The sequence below is a fragment of the Hydra vulgaris genome, chromosome 04 (assembly GCF_038396675.1).
Source record: "Hydra vulgaris chromosome 04, alternate assembly HydraT2T_AEP".
Lineage (NCBI taxonomy): Eukaryota > Metazoa > Cnidaria > Hydrozoa > Anthoathecata > Hydridae > Hydra > Hydra vulgaris.
Window position 1 is genome coordinate 23,149,090 of NC_088923.1, and position 20,665 is coordinate 23,169,754.

The window sequence follows — 20,665 nt, forward strand, 5'->3', positions numbered from 1 at the left end:
AACGCCTCTGATAATACAAACCTAGTTTATAACTCCTTTTTTAAAATTTTCTATGATATTTACGACACTAATTTCCCTAAAGTTAATTTAAATCTCAAAGCTAAAAGTATTAAATCGCCATGGATTACAAAGGGTTTGCGTAAGTCTTCAAAAATTAAACAAAAATTATACATTAATTACTTAAAATGTAAAACAAATGAAAATAAAATTATATATAAAAATTACGCTAAACTTTTTGAAAGCCTCAAAAAAAAAATAAAAAATAAAAAATATTATTTAAATTTACTAGATATATATAAATTAAATTTTAAGCGTACTTGGTTTATAATAAGAGAAATTGCTGGCAGCAAAAAAAGTACATCTCACCCTTTGCCAAACATGGTTAAACATAATAATGAATTTTTATATAATAAAAGACAAATTACGAAAGAGTTTAATAAATATTTTGTGTCTGTAGGACCAAATCTTGTAATAAACATTCCTATAGCAAACAGTTTAATGATTGACCTATGTTTCCCTCTAAACTCTTACTTGAACTCTTTTGAATTATCTTTTGAAGAGTTTAAAATTGCATTTAAAATGTTGAAATCTAACAAAGCAGTAGGCCCTGATGGTATTAGCGGCAACATTATTATAAGTTCATTTGATGTTTTAAAAGATATACTCTTTAAGATTTTTTTAATATCAATTAAACAGGGAATTTTTCCACAAGCTCTAAAATTAGCAAAAGTCATAACAATATTAAAAGGTGGTGACTTTGAGAATATAAGTAACTATCGCCCAATTTTACTACTTTCTGTATTCTCTAAAGTTTTAGAAAGAATTTTGTACAATAAAATTTATAATCATCTTACTATAAACAATTTATTATACCGCAATCAATATGGATTTCAAAAAAACAATTCCACTAAACATGTCATTTTACAATTTACAAGAAATATATCTGACTCATTTGAAAATTCTCAATTTACTTTAGGTGTTTTCTTTAACTTGGCAAAAGCTTTTGATACTATTGATCACAAAATTCTTTTTAAAAAGTTAGAGTGGTACGGAATTACTGGAAGTATATTAATTTGGCTTAAAAGTTACCTAAATAATCGGAAACGATTTGTTTATGCGGATGATAACGTATCATCTAATTTGTTAAATATTTCATGTGGAGTTCCTCTAGGATTCATATTACAACCCCTCCTATTTCTAATATATATTAATGATCTACCAAAAGCTTCTAGTCTAATGACAATTATGTTTGCTAATAATTCTTATTTCTTTCTCATAAAAACATTTTTACACTTTTTAGCAACATGAACATTGAGCTAGCCAAAATTTCCGAATGGTTTAGATTAAACAAATTATCATTAAATATTGATAAAACTAAATGGATTCTTTTTCACCCTTATGGTAAAAAGCACCAGCTGCGTAGCAACTTACCCTTTCTTTTTATCAACAACATTAATATTAAAAAAGTTCTAGTGACAAGATTTTTAGGTGTATATATCGATGAAAATCTTAATTGGAAAAGCCACATTGCTAACTTGTACAATAAAATTTCAAAGAGTATCGACATTTTATACAAAATAAGAAACGTTCTTGATAAACATACCTTAATTCAATCATATTATTCGCTAATTCATTGCCATATTAACTATGCAAACATTGCTTGGGGTAGCACTTATAAAAGTAAACTTAAACATCTCTATAGGCAACAGAAGCATGTAGCACGCCTAATAAATTTCAAGGACCGTTTTGCTCACGCCAAGCCTCTTTTATATGATATGAAAGCACTCAATATATATGTGTTAAATGTTTTTAATATTCTTTGTTTTACGTAAAAATGCAAGACCCACCTATCACCCGTTTCTTTTCGTAACTTGTATTTACAAAGAGATAGAAATAAATATATTTTAAGGAACGATAATTTAATTCGACAACCATTTTCTCCAACTAATTTTGGAAAATATTTTATTTCATTTCGCGGACCATTTTTATGGAATAGTATAGTTCTAAATACTTGTAAAGATTTTTCTCAAGAATGTAATTTTGATTCTTGTAAACAAAATCTTAAAAAACTCATTTTTTCAACTGAAAATAAACTAATCTACTTTTAAATTTTAATTTTTTTGAAAATCCCTTATCTATATTAGTAGATGTATATATTTAATGTATATTCTTTTTTTATTCATATTTTTGTTTGTTTTTTATCCACAAGCAATTAGCGGTTTCTCTGTAACAAGACCTGATGGTTTTCTTTGAGTATCCGCGTTCTTTATATTTATTTTTATTATTTATTTCTTAACAATATCTTGACTTGTTAACTTTTATTATTGTAATAAAGTTTTGTTTATTTAAAGTGTAATAAATATTGTAATAAAGAACAATATATATATATATATATATATATATATATATATATATATATATATATATATATATATATATATATATATATATATATATATATATATATATATATATGTATATATATATATATGTATATATATATATATATATGTATATATATATATATATTTATATATATATATATATATATATATTTATATATATATATATTTATATATATATATTTATTTATATATATATATATATATATATATATATATATATATATATATATATATATATATATATATATATATATATATATATATATATATATATATGTATATAGTGCTTTTTATCTAAAGAAAAGGTGCCGGAACTCACCGGTATTTTTCTTTATACTTCAAAAATGAGGCAGAAATTAGTAATTTAATTTGTAAATAAATTTTATATGTATATCGGTTGGGAGACTCCTCCGCACATAATACCTTAAAGGCGGGAAAAAATATAAGAAACCGTTTTCCAATTAAAGAAGCTTTTTATTTTCAAATAATGACAGATGTTTTTTTTTGGGGGTAGGGGGTGATTGGGGCGAGGGGTCACGTCACTGTATCTAAAATACAAAATTTACAAAACTATAAACTTCTATAAACAAGTCCCATAGTTTTTTTAAATTTTCGTTGGACATATCTTCTCGTCTCCTTTCCTTGCTCTTAGTGTCTACTGCTGAATGCCTTCCGCCAAGTAACCACGAATCAACGTACTTTGAAGGATCGATGCTTGTTAGCGGTGTCCCACTAGTTTAATAAATAACAACGTTGAAACTGTTATTGCCATTAATGAAACCCTTGTTGGTGTGATGATCAGATTCATCTTTGAAACCCTTGTTCGCATTCACTTGAGGAAATAGGGATAGTATGTAGAGCGTAGACCAAATGAACATAATTTTAGGGATATATTTTTTATGCAAGGTATTCACAGAATCCACGAATTATTTCTCTTTCATTTAACTGTAGTCTTAATTACAGATTTCTGATTTCAGTTTCTCCAAATGTCACCTGAGTGTTAATGTTTTCCGGCCAATGATTTTGGTCTAAGATGCGAACGCATTGAGCTAATTCAACATCTTTGTCAGCAAGCAACCTTTTCTCAATTGACTCTTTCAGTTTCGTGTAAAAGGCATTGGATCAATAGCTGAATCATTTTTGGAATTTTTATTGTGAAGTGAAACTCCATGACAACGGAGATTCTGTGCTGAAACTAAAGCAAGTTTGTAATAGGGACCACCATTGTTTCTTTTTTCTTCGAATACTTGAACAAGAGCTTTAATTTTTTGTATTGCGCTTTTATAGGTCCAAACTCAATTCCAATAATTCTTGGAGAGCATCACACATTAATCCTAGATCCATTAAAAACTCTGTAGATGTAATTTTTCTTTTAAACCTGCATAAGTGGATTTTTCATTTTTGTCCCTTGTAGAATCAACAATTGCTTCCTCAAAATGTTTCACCAGCGCTTCATAATTTTCCCATACTGCAAAAACTGAATGGAAACTAGATGACACCTAACGTGTATTTAAAATGCGACCAATTTTCAGCAGCTAAATATTAAGTAATTCTGCGCATGAACGTAGCTCTCTGCTAATTTGGGAGGAAGTGTGATACACGACGTAAATCTTATCAAGAAATGATTTGAACCTGTTAATACTTGAGATCTGCCTAATAGTATTGTCTACTGATAATTCCAGTCTACGATTAGCACAATGCCAAACTATAGCAGAAGGAAACTTTTGCATCCTAACATCTCTGCTGCGCCACTTTTGCATATAAAAACTAAATAATTTCTCAAATATTTATCTTTCATCCCATAAGAATGAAGACAATCAAGTAAAGCATCAAATAGTCTTTTAGCCGTAACACTTTCAAGTTCCACAAAATCCAAAAATAAATTGATTGATGAATTCATTCCGCGGCTTTTTTTCACAGCACCGAATGTACATTATCAGTGTCGATTTTTGGCTTATAGTGGTTGATTCATCAATTATTATGGAAATCTTACTCTTTGACTTAATGACTTCTGAAATAGTTTTTTTCCTCATTTCGTTACCAATATGATTGACAATATTAAAGCATGCGTTTGTAGAATGAAGAATACGACCCATTTCAATTCCGTTTATTTCTGGAAGATCAGTTTCCATTTCTAAGTTATCAAAAGACTGGTTTCCTTTTGCAACTTTATATGCAATTTTCTCACGCGTTAAAGATTTTAAAGTTTTTTAGCTTCTTCTATTCATAATTGGATATTTTCATTCCCATCTTAGCTTCTACGCAAAGTGTTTTCACTTATTGGTAGGTAGTGCAACCGAGCTTTTTTTTTCGAAAGCAAAGCCACTCGTTTTTGGAACAAAACTCTGTTTTTTGCTCTAAAGGCCAGCAACTTGGCCAGCTATAATTGGTGTAATTATCTGCAGAAGGTAAAATTGACGTTGTAATTTTGATTTCTTTGACGTGGTAATTTTGATTTCTTGTGTTTCGTTTGCATTTAATTTGATTTTTTTTTAAACAGGGGAGTCCACCGAGAAAAAACTGGTAATTTTTTTCATAATTGGTTTTGCGTTATTTTGTTTAATTGATATTTTTATTATATTTTTATGATCTATTTAAATATATAAATTAGTTCATAACTTTGAATTTAAAACAATAATAACAGGAAATTCATTAACGATATGATGAAAATTACTATTAAAAATAGCTTAAAGTTTGTGTTTTAGATATAGATCTTTTTTATGTAGCGTAAGGCATTGTGAGATTAATATTCGGACAAATATAGAAGCGAGAGAATTTCTAAACAAATTTCTTAAAAACGCTTGTGAGATTAATAATCGGATTAATAAACGGTTGTGAGATTAATAATCGGAAAAACAAACGATTCGTCGTCGTTAAAAACGAACACAATTTAGAAAAGAAGAAAATAAATTAAATCTTCTCGAGCAAATTTTGAAACGAAGTGCTGTAATGTTTTCAAATCTGCTAAAAATGTGTAATATTTAAAAATGAACAAATTTCATTATATAATAGTGGGGGATATCATAAAGTATATAAATCAATATGAGCGATGTCAGAAAACCTCAAACAGAAATCTTAAAGTCTCTCCTGCTTTAAAACCTGTTAAAGTGGAACAACAAGTAATGAAGCAAGTTGGTGTGGATTTAATTCAGTTACCTATATCGAAAGGATTCAAATTTGTGATTGTTCTTATTAATTATTTTTCTAAATGGACTGAAGCTGAACCTCTAAGCAACAAAACAGCAGTATCAGTAGCATCCTTTCTCTATAAGGTTATATGCAGACATGGTTGTTTTAAAATACAAATCATTGACCAAGGTCAGGAGTTTGTAAACTCTGTATCCATTGCATTACATGACATGATAGGTACTCATCAGCAGGTTTCCTCGGCTTACCATCTACAAGCCAATGGTCTTGCAGAGTGACAGAACCAAACAATTAAAAAAGCAATCATTAAGGTCTTAAATGAAAATGTTCAAAATTGGGTGTTAGTTTTAGATGGAATCCTTTTTGCTCTACGTGTTAAAGTGCATTATTCAATGAGGTACTTCCCATTTTTCCTTATGTATAACCGACAACCCTGCTTTCCAATCGATATAAAATACATAAATAGATTCAATGATGATGAATATAATCCTGTATATTATAAAGAGGTTTTACAAAAAGCTTTAGAAATGAAAAGAGGAATCGAAGAAAATGCTATAAACAATATTGTTTATTCACAAAAGAAACAAAAAAATTGACTATGACAGAAAATATGCAACAACATCAAAGTATTGTGTTTGTCAGAATGTATTTTAAGAAATCTTAAAAGGGATGATAGAAAAGGTTCAAAAATGACTTTTTCGTGGCTGGGTCCATATAAGATTTTCGGTATTTAATTAAATTGTGCATGCTTATTAAGTAACAGTAAAGGGAATAACTACGAGCTCCATATTCATCACATTTAATTTGCTCAAGCTAATCAACCCAGCACTACAACAAAGCCATTACTGTTCTAATTCGATCCATAGTAGGTATTGTCAACAATACACACAAAGTACACAGAAAGCCAACTGACTATTGAGATTTGGAATAGTAACTCAATTTGGAAACAAATGAAAGTGTTACACAACCAATTAACATTAAGGTAAAAGCAAAAACCCACAATAAAAACCAGCAAATAAAACCAACAATTAATCAGATTTGATAGGTTTAACCCAAATGGTTTAAACCATAGATTAAAATATTAAAAAAAAAATTCAGATTAAACCAAATTACTTTTTTTAAACATCTTTAAATTTACAACGGGAAAGAAATGTAGGGTTATGTTTACAAATAAAACTACATATGTGAAAGCACCTATATAAAAGCATAAAGATGCTTCTGAAATATAATTTCTTATGTATATCAAATTTACATTTGTTTTTTAAATGCAAAATAAAAGGCAGAGTTAATCCATGATGTACACCAAGCTTAGAAACAACATGAAAATAGTAAACGTAGCAAAGCTTGTTTTCATATATAGAACGTTTAATAACGATGTATTGGTTGATGAAACATCTACTCTCTATCATCTTAAACAAATTATTGAAAAGGAAAGTAATTCAAAAATGTCTGAATTATCTTCAAAATGTGATGATAAAGATGAATTTCAACGTCACCTCAACCTAATGAAACATCCATCCAAAGATATTCGCCAGAATATTGCTGAAAAACTTGTAATCTCAAAATACTTGTAATGCCAGATCTTATTGATGGAAAAGAAAATGATGTACCTTTAAAAATAAATGCATGCAAAGCTGATAGAATTTTTTCTTTTCGAGCAATATTGCTTTTGCTGTCAGGTTCTGAATGTCAACGTGTATGTGTTCGCGATCTAGTTGTGAAACACATGACAACAGAACCTTGCCTTAGTCTCTTATCAGAATAGGCAATGACGTGGAAAGTTATCTCACCAAAAGTGGTATGGCCGCAGATGGTATATGGGCTACAGACGTAGAGATTCTTGGTACTGCAAATCTTATTGGAAATGATATAGCAGTGTGGTCATTCACAGGACAAAAGCTAGCATGACTAAAATATCCAGCTTCCTCTAAACTTGACCAACTAACATCTTATACTATTCTTTTAGAAAATAAAAATAATAATCATTTTAATGCTGTTTTTTCACTAAAAACTTTAGAGTGAGAAAAATTTTTACTAAAATAAAATGTTGTTGGTTCCACTTGTTTTTCATGTTATTTTAGAAGTATTTACAGCCCTATTGGAAGCATATCTGAACCCATTCGTCAGATATATACGTTAATAACTTATGGCCTTCAGTTATTGGTAAACTTATTTGATATATGATACTAAATGTAAAATCTTCTAATGCTAAGAATAAGGGAAAATACATAACTTTACATAAAAAAGTGAATCAAAATCTAGCCTGGAAAGTAACCTATCATTTAATGTATGCAATAAATAATAAAAGTTTCATAGGAAAATAAATTGAAGTACCCTTAATTATATAAAACGTGTATAATTTTACCCGCCTCTCCCACAAACTCTAACATTTCTTCTTTACTTGATGACAGTATAAAAATAACAAGCGCAGTAAATTTTTAACGTTGTAATTTTACTACGCAGTAAATTTTTTAACGTTAAAATTTTACTGCGCAGTAAAGTTACAACGTTAAAAATTTACTACGCAGTAAAATATTAACATGACACCGGAACGCCGTTCCGATGCGTTCAAGGAGAAAAAAAGAACTGTGTGTGTGTGTGTATATATATATATATATATATATATATATATATATATATATATATATATATATATATATATATATATATATATATATATATATATATATATATATATATATATATATATATATATATATATATATATATATATATATATATATATATATATATATATATATATATATATATATATATATATATATATATATATATATATATGTATATATATACAGGCCCAATCAGAGGGGGAGCCACATGAGCTATATGGCCTGGGCCTCCAACTTTGTTTAGGCCTCGCATTTTTAAAATACATTTTTTAAACACCAAAATAAACATTAAAATATTAATTCTAAATTTCTAATTACTCTAAATAATTTAACTTAGAGTTAACTTAAGATAATAAATTAATTTCTTTTTCATAATTACAATTTTCTAAACCTAAATCCGACATGATAGAGATTACATTGTGCAATGATGCAACTAATCCTCCGTCGGGCGCGCTTGATCAAATTGATACAAGTCAATCATTTTTATCTCGTACGAGTTTTTGAGTTATACCTTATTATTCTTCTTTTTAGTATCTTCATTTTTCCTCTTCTTTGTTAGTTTCATCAAACGGGATTAAATCAATTTTTTTGAACTGTTTCTTATCATTTCGCTCAAACCAGTATATTGCGTCTTTGTATGTTACGGTTTGTACGAAACCTTTGTACGTTACATTTTGTAACTTTGAGAAAAGTAATATTTTTTTGTTCTGGTAAATAATTTTTTAATTTTTAAACATAATTCAATATATAAATTTGTATAAGTTTAATAGGTGTATAAATTTATGATGTTTGCGAATTTTAATATTTTCAGGTAACATTAAAATAAAGAGAAAATTTGATAGTGGTGCAAGTAAAAGGCGGCGGAGAAAAGAGTTGGCCGAAGAAGCATGCACCAACTCGAAGAAAATATAGTTGTTTTTAAAAAAATCAGAAAATACAGTTAATATTGAACCAGCAAGCCAATCTCAAAGTGTGAGTGACAGAAGTAATATTGAAAATGAAGTTGTTCCAATTGCAATAGACTTAAATTCGAAACAACAACGAGAGAAAATTTAAATATTGTAAACCAGGAACAGGTTAAAACCGAAATCTCATTACAGGAAGATGAAAATGCAAAGAAAATTTGAGATCAAAAGCTTTTGCCAAGTCGATGAAAACACCTAAAGTAAATTGGAAATTTTCATATGAGTCAGATATATTTCTTGTAAATTGTGGAATGACATGTTCAGTGAAATTGTTTTTTGCAAATATATAGCATAAAATATATAGCAAAGGTATATTTCCAAATTTGATTGCATTTTGATGATGCTACTCACAATGCTGGATGAAGTTACTCACGATGATTTATCAGACAAATCTAATCATTGAAGCACGCCATGCTACTCTTGATGTTGAAAAGGGTAAAATTGAAAATCTATGGACATTCAAAGGTCAAAATTTGTTGCAAGAAATATTGGTGTTTCATGTGAATTTTTAACTAATCGTCATTTGCTAAGTCAAGATGATGCCGAACTGTATTTTAAAATTAATGTATGTTTTGTCATTATTGGCTCGATTCATTCTGGTCTCACGCAACGATTTCAGTCGCTACAAGTAATTTGTAAACTTTTTGGATTTCTATGGCAGTCTAAAAATTTGAATGACGAAATTGGCTGCTCAACATTTTCAGCACAAATATGATAAGAAATCTCACAAGAACTTGAAAATGAGGTTTTATTTCTTAAAAGAATCTATGGTGTTAATTTTAAACTAGACTGCACACCAAAAAGATTATTGGAAGAAATTCTTGGACTTGGTCTTTCAGGTGTCCTTCCAAACATTACAATTGCATTACGTATTTTTATCAGTTTGCCTGCATCGACGGCTTCGGGAGAACGCAGATTTAATGTTTTAAAGCAGATAAAAATTTATCATCGTTCAACTCTGGGGCAGCAACCGTATTTTTCAAATATATGAAATATAATTGAAAAATGCAGCTGCATTTTCAGAACAAACAGCAAGAAAGGCATTTGTGAAAATTAAATAAAACTAATTCATTCTGTTTTATATACATTTAGTGAATTTCTTGCAAATTCACTAAATCACAAAGTAATTTGCAAATAATTACCTATTGAAAAAAAATCAGTATATAAAAATCAATAAATAACAGTTCATGTAGGAATCATACATTTGTGAAATCTGAATTGTAACATTCACAATAAAGTAACAGTGTAACACTCCACTCGTACGGTCGTACCCTCCCAGTTCCCATGCCTCCCTAAGAAATGTGTAATTAGTAGACTAGTACATTTCTTGGCAAGTTGGCTTGATAAACGCACAAAAAGCGCCAAATCTGTGAGTGACGGTCTGTCTAATTAATTGCATTTATTCTGGAAGTTACACATTTATTTGGTGCCGATCTATTTGAAGACTTAAATGGCTTTGCATTACCATGCATTGCATTTTGCGCAAATTTTACGCAAATCTTTCTTTTGGGGCCTCCACTTTATAACTGGCTTAGGCCTCTCCAAGCCACTGAAAGGGCCTGTATATATATATATATATATATATATATATATATATATATATATATATATATATATATATATATATATATATATATATATATATATATATATATATATATATACATACTATATATATATATATATATATATATATTTATATACATATATATATATATATATATATATATATATATATATATATATATATATATATCTACATATATATATATATATATGTACATATATATATATATATATGTACATATATATATGTATATATATATATATGTATATATGTATATACATATATATATATATATATATATATATATATATATATATATATATATATATATATATATATATATATATATATATATGTACATATATATATATATATATATGTACATATATATATGTATATATATATATATGTATATATGTATATACATATATATATATATATATATATATATATATATATATATATATATATATATATATATATATATATATATATATATATATTTAATTTAATTTCGTCATTTTACACATTTTACAATGTTATCTATAAATTTAAACAAATATATATAATTACAAGCTGACTGGGGCAAGTAGAAGTCAAAATGACTTATCATCAAGCCCCTTTGTGAAATACAAAAAAATACAATAAAATTTTACATCTTCCAATATTATATAAAAGAGTGAAATTAATAAGTTATAAGTGAAAATAATAAAATTAAATACAAATTTAAAGGTTAAAAAAGAACTTAAAGTTAAAAAAAGAACTTAAAGTTAAAAAAAGAAGAAATTTAAGATAAAGTTATAATAAAAAATAACAAATAAAAAATTACAAATCTGTACATATTCGTATACATATTAAAGACAATAAAAAAAAAAAAATTTTATTCGCTACATATGCATATACATATTCAATACAATATTAAAATTAAATAGAGTACATAAAAATTAGAAATTCAAAATTATTTCAATTTTTTAAAACAAAATGAGAGAACGTACGTAATGTTTAAATTTAGTAAGTGTTTTTTTATAGTTCTTTTAAATGTAGCAATAGATTTTTTTTTTCATATTTTCGTCAAGAACCAAATTCCACAAGCGTAGTCCCCGGCATATAGTCGAGAAGTCAGATTTTTTGAGTGATGTTAGTGGGATGTAATAATTACTCGTTGAATGTTTTGTTTCATATTTATGATTAATTCGAGTGAAACTTTTACAAAAATATTTTGGAATCATTTCATTTTGAAGTTTAAACATAAATAACAAGTTATGGTATATATTTAGTTTGTATACATTTAGAGCATTTATTTCCTTGAGTAACGGCTCGGCACTTTCGTATCTATTTGCGGCCAAAACTAATCTACTTGCTTGCTTTTGTTTTGTATAAATAATTTTTAAGAAAGATGAATGATTGTTTGCCCAGGCAATATTACAATAGGTGATATGACTATGTATAAATTAAAATTATAAATTTTTTAAAAATAAATTATTTAAAAGATGTTTTGTCTTGTACATATATATATATATATATATATATATATATATATATATATATATATATATATATATATATATATATATATATATATATATATATATATATATATATATTCATATAAAGGTAATACTCCAAATAACTGGCGTAAAATAATTTTTAATTTTTGCTTGATTTTAAACTCTGCGATGGTGAAAAACGCAAGTGCTTCTTAGTTAAAATGCACAATTTCTCAAAAACCTTATAGAAAGGTTTATTTTGCCAGGAAGTCATATCGTTTCCGATGGCTGGACTTCTTATGCTGGTTTAGATAACCTCCAAGATGGTATATATTCTCGTTCAGTTGTCGTGCATGAACGCAATTTTGTTAATCCCCTTGTTAGCGATGTTCATACACAAAACGTCGAAAACCTTTGGATGCGTGTCAAACGTAAACTTCGACAGCATTTTGTTACGCGTGAAGACTTGTTTACATCAAATCTTCATGAATTTATCTGGCGTCAAATATTTAAAGAGTTTCCAATATTTTTGGTGTTTCTATCATGTGTGTCTCGTCGGTATCCTCTGTAGTTGATAAATAAAAATTTTCAATTATTATTTTCAATTATTTAAAAAAATATATTAGCAAGAACAATAATTGTAGTATCCTATATTCTATAATTGTAATAAGAAATTTGTCTAAAACAAACTAAAATTTTTCAATCATAAAATATAAAAATTTAAATTTCTTTACATGATTAATAATGTAATTAGTAAATATTAACAATATAAATGATAAAATAGTTAAATATCAACAATAAAAACAAAAAACAAAAATATTAAACAAAAACGTATTTCAAAAATAAGTACTTTGAAATTTATCTACTTTGGTTTTTATAATTATTTTAGGAACTTTTGCTAAAATCAAAAATATTTAATTATTTTACGCCACTTAAATGCAGTATTACCAAATCCATACTTTACAACAACAACAACAGCAACAAAAAGCAATATATTCACCAGAAATTTAGATGTTTTACACAAGAATGTAATACGTTATAAAAAATATTTGTACAGTCCACATTCTAGATGTTTCACTCTCATATAGCTAGGCTAAATCGAGGAGACCGACCATGAACAAAACAAAGCAAAACAAAACAAAAACAAAAAAAACAAAAAAAAACAAAAAAGGAGCAAATAAAATTAATAATACACTCACAGAAGGTTGCAATTAGTCTACATTCATATTTGTATTTTATATATTTTTTATGGTCATTTATCTATTATCACCAGTGATACTACTGTTGTTTCTATTTATCTTGATGTAGCAAGTAGTATTTTAATTTGGTTTTGAGAACATATTTTTTAATGTTGCTAAAAGGGATTGATTTTAATTTATTTTGAATTTGATTCCACTCCATTAATGCAGAGTATTTAAAGGAATGTTTGCCGTAGGATTTTGTATTATATTTTTGCACACTCAGTGCACCTCTGCAAGAATTTCTTGTAAGTTGACAGCTAATTGTACTGCGTAGAGTAAACCATTTATTAAATATAGGAGGTGGCTTTTGTTTAGGCAGCTGTGAATAAATAAATAATTTTCGATTTTGATTATACCATGCAGTTTTAAAATTTGTAGTGTGTTAAAAGATGGGAATGTATGTGCATTGTTTGGTAGAAATTCAATAACCCTGACTGCTTTTTTCTGCATGATAAATAGGCAATTTACAATACTTATATTTTGACTCCATGATAGAAGTCAATATGCGAGATGAGAGTGAAACAAAGCATAGTACGTAGATTTTAAAGTTTTTTGTTGTATAAAATGTCTTAGCTTTGACAGGATGGTTAGGGATCTATTTAACTTATTAGATAAATCGTTATAATGGTAATTCCAGGCTAAGTTTTCTTCTAGCTTTATACCCAAGTAGTTTACAAATTTTTTGCACCAAAGTTTTTTCCCATTTAACTTAATTTTGAGCTGCTGATCTAATTTTTTGTGACAACTTTTAAATAATATTAAATCAGTTTTTTTGGAGTTGAGGGAAATTTTGTTGGCATTTAGCCAGAGGCATAGTTTTTTTATGATCATAGTTAACATATTTGTTGATTTTTGTTATAGACTTATTAAAATAGAGAAGATTTGTGTCATCTGCAAATTTAAATTTTAAAATTAAATCTTAAATTTTTTCTGTTAGACTTAATAAAGCAAGTGATGTAGAGTAGTTTGTTCGAAAACCAAATTGTAATTCACAAAACAATTTATTTTAATTGAAGAATTTGTATAAGCGGTTAAACATTAGCCTTTCAAGAATTTTATCAATATTGGAGAGGAGGGAAATTGGCCTATAGTTTGGGATTAATAGTTTTGAATCAGTTTTAAAAATAGGTACAACTTCGGCAGTTTTTAAGTTTTCTGGTAAAATACCACTTAAGAACGAGATATTAAAAATGTTAGAAAGAATTCTTGAGAGTTCCGTTTTAAATAGTTTTAGAATTTTAACAGGCAGACCATTTGGTCCAGAAGCTTTACTTGCGTCTAAAGAGTTGATATTTTTTGAAATTTCATGTTCGTCAGTAGGTTTTATAAAGAAAGATTTTTGAAAAGGATTTGATAAGTAATAAGTGAAATATTTCATGGATGAAGGAATTGTTGCCTGGACATCCTTACCAATGTTAGTAAAGTAGTCGTTGAAAGCATTACAAATCTCAAAGGGGTTTGTTATTGTTTTATTGTTATGTATGACTACATTAGGAGTTGTTTGAGAGTTATTTTTAATATTAATATTGTTTTTAATGCCTTTACAGGTTGCTTTTATATTTTTTATGTTTTCAGTAAAATAATTATAATAGTATTTTTTTTCGAGCAGTAGATTAATGTTGGAAATAGTATTCTCAAGAGACTGAGTACAATTATCAGGGTATATTTTTGGTTCTCTGTCTAAACTAAGATTGTGAAAATCGTTTGTTAATGCAACTTCATTGAACCTTTTCCAGTTTCTTTCCTGGATTAAGAGCTTTTTATTAGGTGGTGGTTTAAGAATATTATAAGCTATCAGAAATGGGGAAGATGATCTGAGATTGTGGTGGTAAGATTCCCTGCTTTATATTTATTTGATTTAAGATTTGAAAAGATGTTGTCTATTAGTGTTTTTGATGTTTTACAGATACGAGTAGGGTGGACAATGTGAGGTAGAAAGTAATTTGAGGTGAGTGAATCTAAAAAGTCTTTAGTACATGAATCTGTGTCATACTTTAACAGATCAATGTTGAAATCCCCTAGTTTTATTTTCTTTTGTTAGGTTTTTGAGTAACGGATTAAGATAGAATGATAGGAAGTTGTCTAAAGACATTTTTGGATGCCTGTAAACACAACCAAAGATAATATTTGATTTTTTTGGATTTATAATTTCAATAAAGATAGATTCTAGTTCTTTTGTTTTATAGATGTGGAGATCATTTCTGGGTTTATAGGCGAGCCTGTTATTTATATATAATAATGCACCAGCTGCATGTGATTGAGATGGTGTGTGTTCATAGGAATACCTATTAAGTGTTAAGCTGCTAGTTTGTGGGCTTTTTTTATTCAATCTGGTTTCCGATATACCAATTATGTTATATTCAAGTTTTGTTGATTGGAGTAGATTTTCAAGGTCATCAAAATGTTTCGCGAGTAATGATATATTGATATGGAAGACATTGAATGAGGATTTGTCAGATGCTATACATTTTAAATCATCAACATTGGTGTAGTAACTGTTTATTGAGGTTTTTCGAGTTTTGTTGTTGTAATCAATATGTGTATTAAATGTGTTGAAGACTGTGTGAAGACTCTCTATGGGAAAACCTGATACTTGATAAGTTTTGGTAGTTAATATCATTGAGGTTGTTACATTTTAGGTGGACCCAATTGAGGCAGTTATCACAAAAAATAGCTTTCTGATTTTTATAGACTTTAACTTTGCAAATAGCCCATTCGCTATGTGTAATTTTCATTACGGTGAATTGATATGGCGATAAAATATATAAGATTATTTATATGAATGTAAGTAACTGCAATCTATTAGAAATCAAAAAATAATAATATTAAAAGTTTAAAAAGAAAAAAGAAAAAGTACTGAACAATACAAAAAAAACGCAAAAGTATTAGAAAACAAACAAACAAAAAAAATACAAAAAAAAAAAAAAATTATACAACTTTCGGTTTTCATTCTATTTAAAAACGCGTCGAGCTTTCTTTGTTATTTTTTTTTTTTTTTCTTCCAAATAAAAAAGTACCAAAAAAAAAAAAAGAAAAAAAATTACAAGGATTAAGACTTTTGTTTATTCAACGAAACCAACTAAGCGCACAGAACTAGAGTGAATGTGTCCCATTTCTCCACATGCTATAAATGTCTATACACACTTATCTAGTCTCTTTGCTACGGATTTGTTGTTATATAGCTATGTTGTTTTATAGCAAATGACAACAAAACTACAAGAGTATTTTTAGTTGGTGGCCAACTATCGTAACAACTGCCTGCTACAAAACTGCAATATTTAGCTATCAATATGCTATAGATTTGTCGTTTTTAATAGTTGGCTACATAGCTTTTATATATAGTTGTCTAAATGTCGTAATGATATCGTTAGCTAAAGAAATGCGACATGTGACCATCTTCTAGCTTAAGATTTCTTGAACAAGAAATAACATTATGTTTTGGTTAGCTACCAAACTATGATATGTAGCTATCAATCTGTTGTAAGAATGTTGTGAGCTATAATGCTGTGATGTGTTGCTATCCAGTAGCTGTAGGTTTGTTATGTTATAGTTAGCTAGATACCTATGATCTTTAGCTTTTAATATATCGTAATAATATTTCTAGCTCTAAAGTTGAAATATGTAGCAGCCGATTAGCAACAGATTTGATGTTATGATGTAGCCAGCTACATTGTTACCGTGAATAAGAAGATTGAAATCCATATTGATGATTAGAAAACAAGTTATTAGATTTAAGAAGTGAGATCAAGTGTTTGTTAATTAAAGACTAAAAATCTAGCTTATGTAGTAAGAAGTCTAATGGAACAGCAGTTATATGAATCAGATTGCTGTCCAGACTTTCTAAAAATAGGGATAACAGATGCTTTTTTGTAGCAGGCTGGTAAACGAAACTCTGGTAAGCACTTGTTAAATAGTTTTGAAAGTATTAGTTAGCAGGAAGACGAAAGTTTTCTATCCAAGGGCCATCACAAAGAAAATCATGAAAAGAAGCCCACTCAGCTTAAAGTAGTTTTAGGAGGTACAATGAGAGGGGGAAATTGATGGTGAAAAAAAAAATTGAGACAATAGTTTTAGAGAGATATAACCATGATCAGAAGGATCAATAACAAGACATATTTTGAGTAAAGAAGACAAAATAATTTAGATTGTCTGGAAAGCGAGTTGTAAAGTTGAATAATTGAGTTAAAGATTTTGAATGACAAAATTTGTGGGCCTTAAGACCTGCAGAGTCACTGACACTAGAGCTAAACCATTAGAGCTAAACCAGTGTTATGAGCATTAAAGTCACCAACAACAATTATATTGGCTGAAGGATAAAGAGAAAGGGCTTGGTTTATCAGAAATAACATCAAAAAGGGTGCAGTCTTGAGATGAATTAGGGTGATATAGAATAAAAAGATAGGTGATATAGTGTAGTGTTGCTTAATGAAAAAACTAAGATCAGAAGAACTGAAAACAGTTGAAAGCTGAAAACACTGAAAGCTGAACTGAAAACAGCTGAAAGCTGCTAAACTGTTAGCGCATCAATTTAGTAGAACATTTGGAATGCTATCCGGACCAGTAGATATGGTTGGTTAATGCACCCTCAGTTTTTTTTCTAAAATATAAGGAAAGAAGTTAATGGACAACAGACAAGTAGAATGTGCATTCACACAATGTAAAAACTTAGGCGAGAAGCCATTATCGATTGTAAAAACACTTCAAAAAAGTTGTTAAAAATACTAGATATTTCTTCTTTGTTTTGGGAAAGTGCAATATCAGATCAACAAATCTCACTGAATTTACTTCACTTAATTTAGTTAACTTGCTGCATGATACTTTTTAATGGCCGCATAGCATTTTGAGGCTATTGATTTATAAGCTGCTTTGTCATGAGGTTTACCTGATATTTTTGATCTCTTCCATGCAATTGCTTTGTTGTTTATAAATTTTTTAACACAATGAGGATAGTGAACTATATATGGTGATTTATGATCACCACTGACACACAGTTTAGGTATTTATTATATAATGATGTTATTTAGCATAAAAATGAAGGTTTGTCAACACTATTAAGATGTCTTAGAAAGATAATACTCTAATCTAATGATTTCAGAGATATATTGATGTCTTAGTAATCTGCATTTTTGCAACAGTAGAACTGCTGAACTGAAATTTCATCATCATTATACAAGTAGCTCAAATTAGGAGTAAATAAAATTACAGAATGGTTACTAGTCCCATTGTGTCGTGGAATGCAGATATTCCTCATTAATAATGGGGAAGAACATAAAGTAAGATCTAAGATGGTATTTCACAAGTTGGTTGATCGACATTTTTTTTTAAATTTCTATTCACCTTCCCAAGGCCATGAAGGTCACTACAGTCAAGGAGGTTACTTTAGTTATGGTTACAACCCTTTTTCAACTCTATACCTCCTAAACACAAACCTTGACGAATAAGGTTGCTTTACAGAGAAACAAGTTGAGCGCGGTACTACCAGAGATGTGGTGGGACATACTGAGTAAGCATCTAAAAGGCATACTATCTACAAGTCTTTTTAATAAGTCATTTGGTAAAGCATTCCAACCAGCAAGAAGAATTTGGAACACTTCATCTTCATTTGTTGCCTGACGATCTTGAAATTTTCTATCCAATATAGACCAAAGATTTTCTATTGGATTTAAATCAGAAGGCTGTGCTGGCCAAGGCATAACTGGTACCAATTTTGATTCCAGATATCTTTTATTCAACCGTGTTGTATGTTTGGGATCGTTATCTTGTTGAAAGATATAGTCATTATTAGGGAAAAGTTCTTCTATACTTGGTCCAAGTTGATAAACCAAGATTTTGTGGTACAAATGTTGGTCCATGGTACCCTCCACCCAGTAAAACTTTGTGTGCACTAAAACAAACCCAAAGATTAATTTTTTTGTTATGTTTAATAGTTGCCTTGCCTGTTTGGGGGTTGAACTTTTTCCCAATTAATTTCCAGCAATGAGATCAACTATTATGAAACAATACAAAAGGAGACTCATCGCTCCAAATAATTTTAGCCCATTGCTCACATGTCCAATCTTTGTGCTCAATGTACAACTTAAATCTTTTTTTGTGATTGATTTCACTAACAAAAGATGTTAGTAAAGTTCAATTCTTGAGATAGTAAGGTTCAATTCTAATTTTATCTCAGAACATGTGATCTTACATACATTACATTATATATTTAAAATCAAGAAAAAATGTTAGTGTGGCTTTTTTTGCACCCCACTGTATGCGTGAATGTCTAGGTATATATATTAGCAGAAATTGCTTATCAATTTCTTATTTACAAGGTGCTTTAAAAAAAGGTGTTCGATAAAGACTTATCAGAAAATCAAGCTTTATTTATTTTTATTTTTTTTTCTTCTAGTGCGTAATGGCCTCAGTTGCCCTGATGGTTGGTTAGGATATGAAAAACATTGCTATCTTTTTTATTATATAAATCAAGCATCACAAGCACAAAACTGGAGCAATGCTCTTTTATCATGTCAGCGCTATGGGGGAAATTTGTTATCCATAGAAGATCAAGCAGAAAACACATTCATTAAAAATCAGCTAAAAAGTAGATACAGGAGTTACTGGATTGGTATAATTTTCTTATTTTTACTTTTTAATATATTATATTATATTATATTACTTCAAACTCTGTGTTATAGATTCAATGAAATTTTAATTATTTTATTGATAATATTTGTATTATAATATTAAAATAGGTCTTAATGATATCAAGATTGAGGGAACGTTTGTGTGGAGTGATGGATCAAGTCCAAAGATTTCTAACTGGAAAGCTAATGAACCTAATAGTCTTGGAGATGAAGACTGTGTTGAAATAAATTCTGATGGTTGGAATGACTTACCTTGTCAAACACTTTTAAATGGGTTCATTTGTAAAATTTCAAGAGGTAAGTTTTATATAAAATTAAATTAACTAAATTAAGGAAACTTGGATGAACTGAATATTTTTAACAAATGCATAATAATAAAGATATATAAAATCAGTTATTAAAAAATTTATTTAAAAATAGTTTGCAAATCAATATATTTCTACTCTTTGATCCAAGCAACTAATGCTGTTTAGCACAAGTTACACCAATAAATTATATTTGTAATTAGATTAAACAACTCTCCTCTGGAAATGTTAAATAGCAACTAGCCATATCTTTTTTCATTTTTGACAAGACTTTTTTGGAAGCTTTATCTGCAGT

General features: G+C 28.2%; 1 protein-coding gene across 1 annotated transcript in view; it reads left to right on the forward strand.

The window, feature by feature from the left end:
• The window catches only part of LOC101240164 (von Willebrand factor D and EGF domain-containing protein), a 65,056-nt gene that overhangs the window by 15,527 nt on the left and 28,864 nt on the right, over positions 1-20,665 (forward strand). The window contains exons 2-3 of the mRNA XM_065795821.1: positions 19,831-20,046; positions 20,174-20,362. Of these exons, the coding sequence (XP_065651893.1) occupies positions 19,831-20,046; positions 20,174-20,362 (405 nt within the window). The remainder of the gene's footprint in view (positions 1-19,830; positions 20,047-20,173; positions 20,363-20,665) is intronic.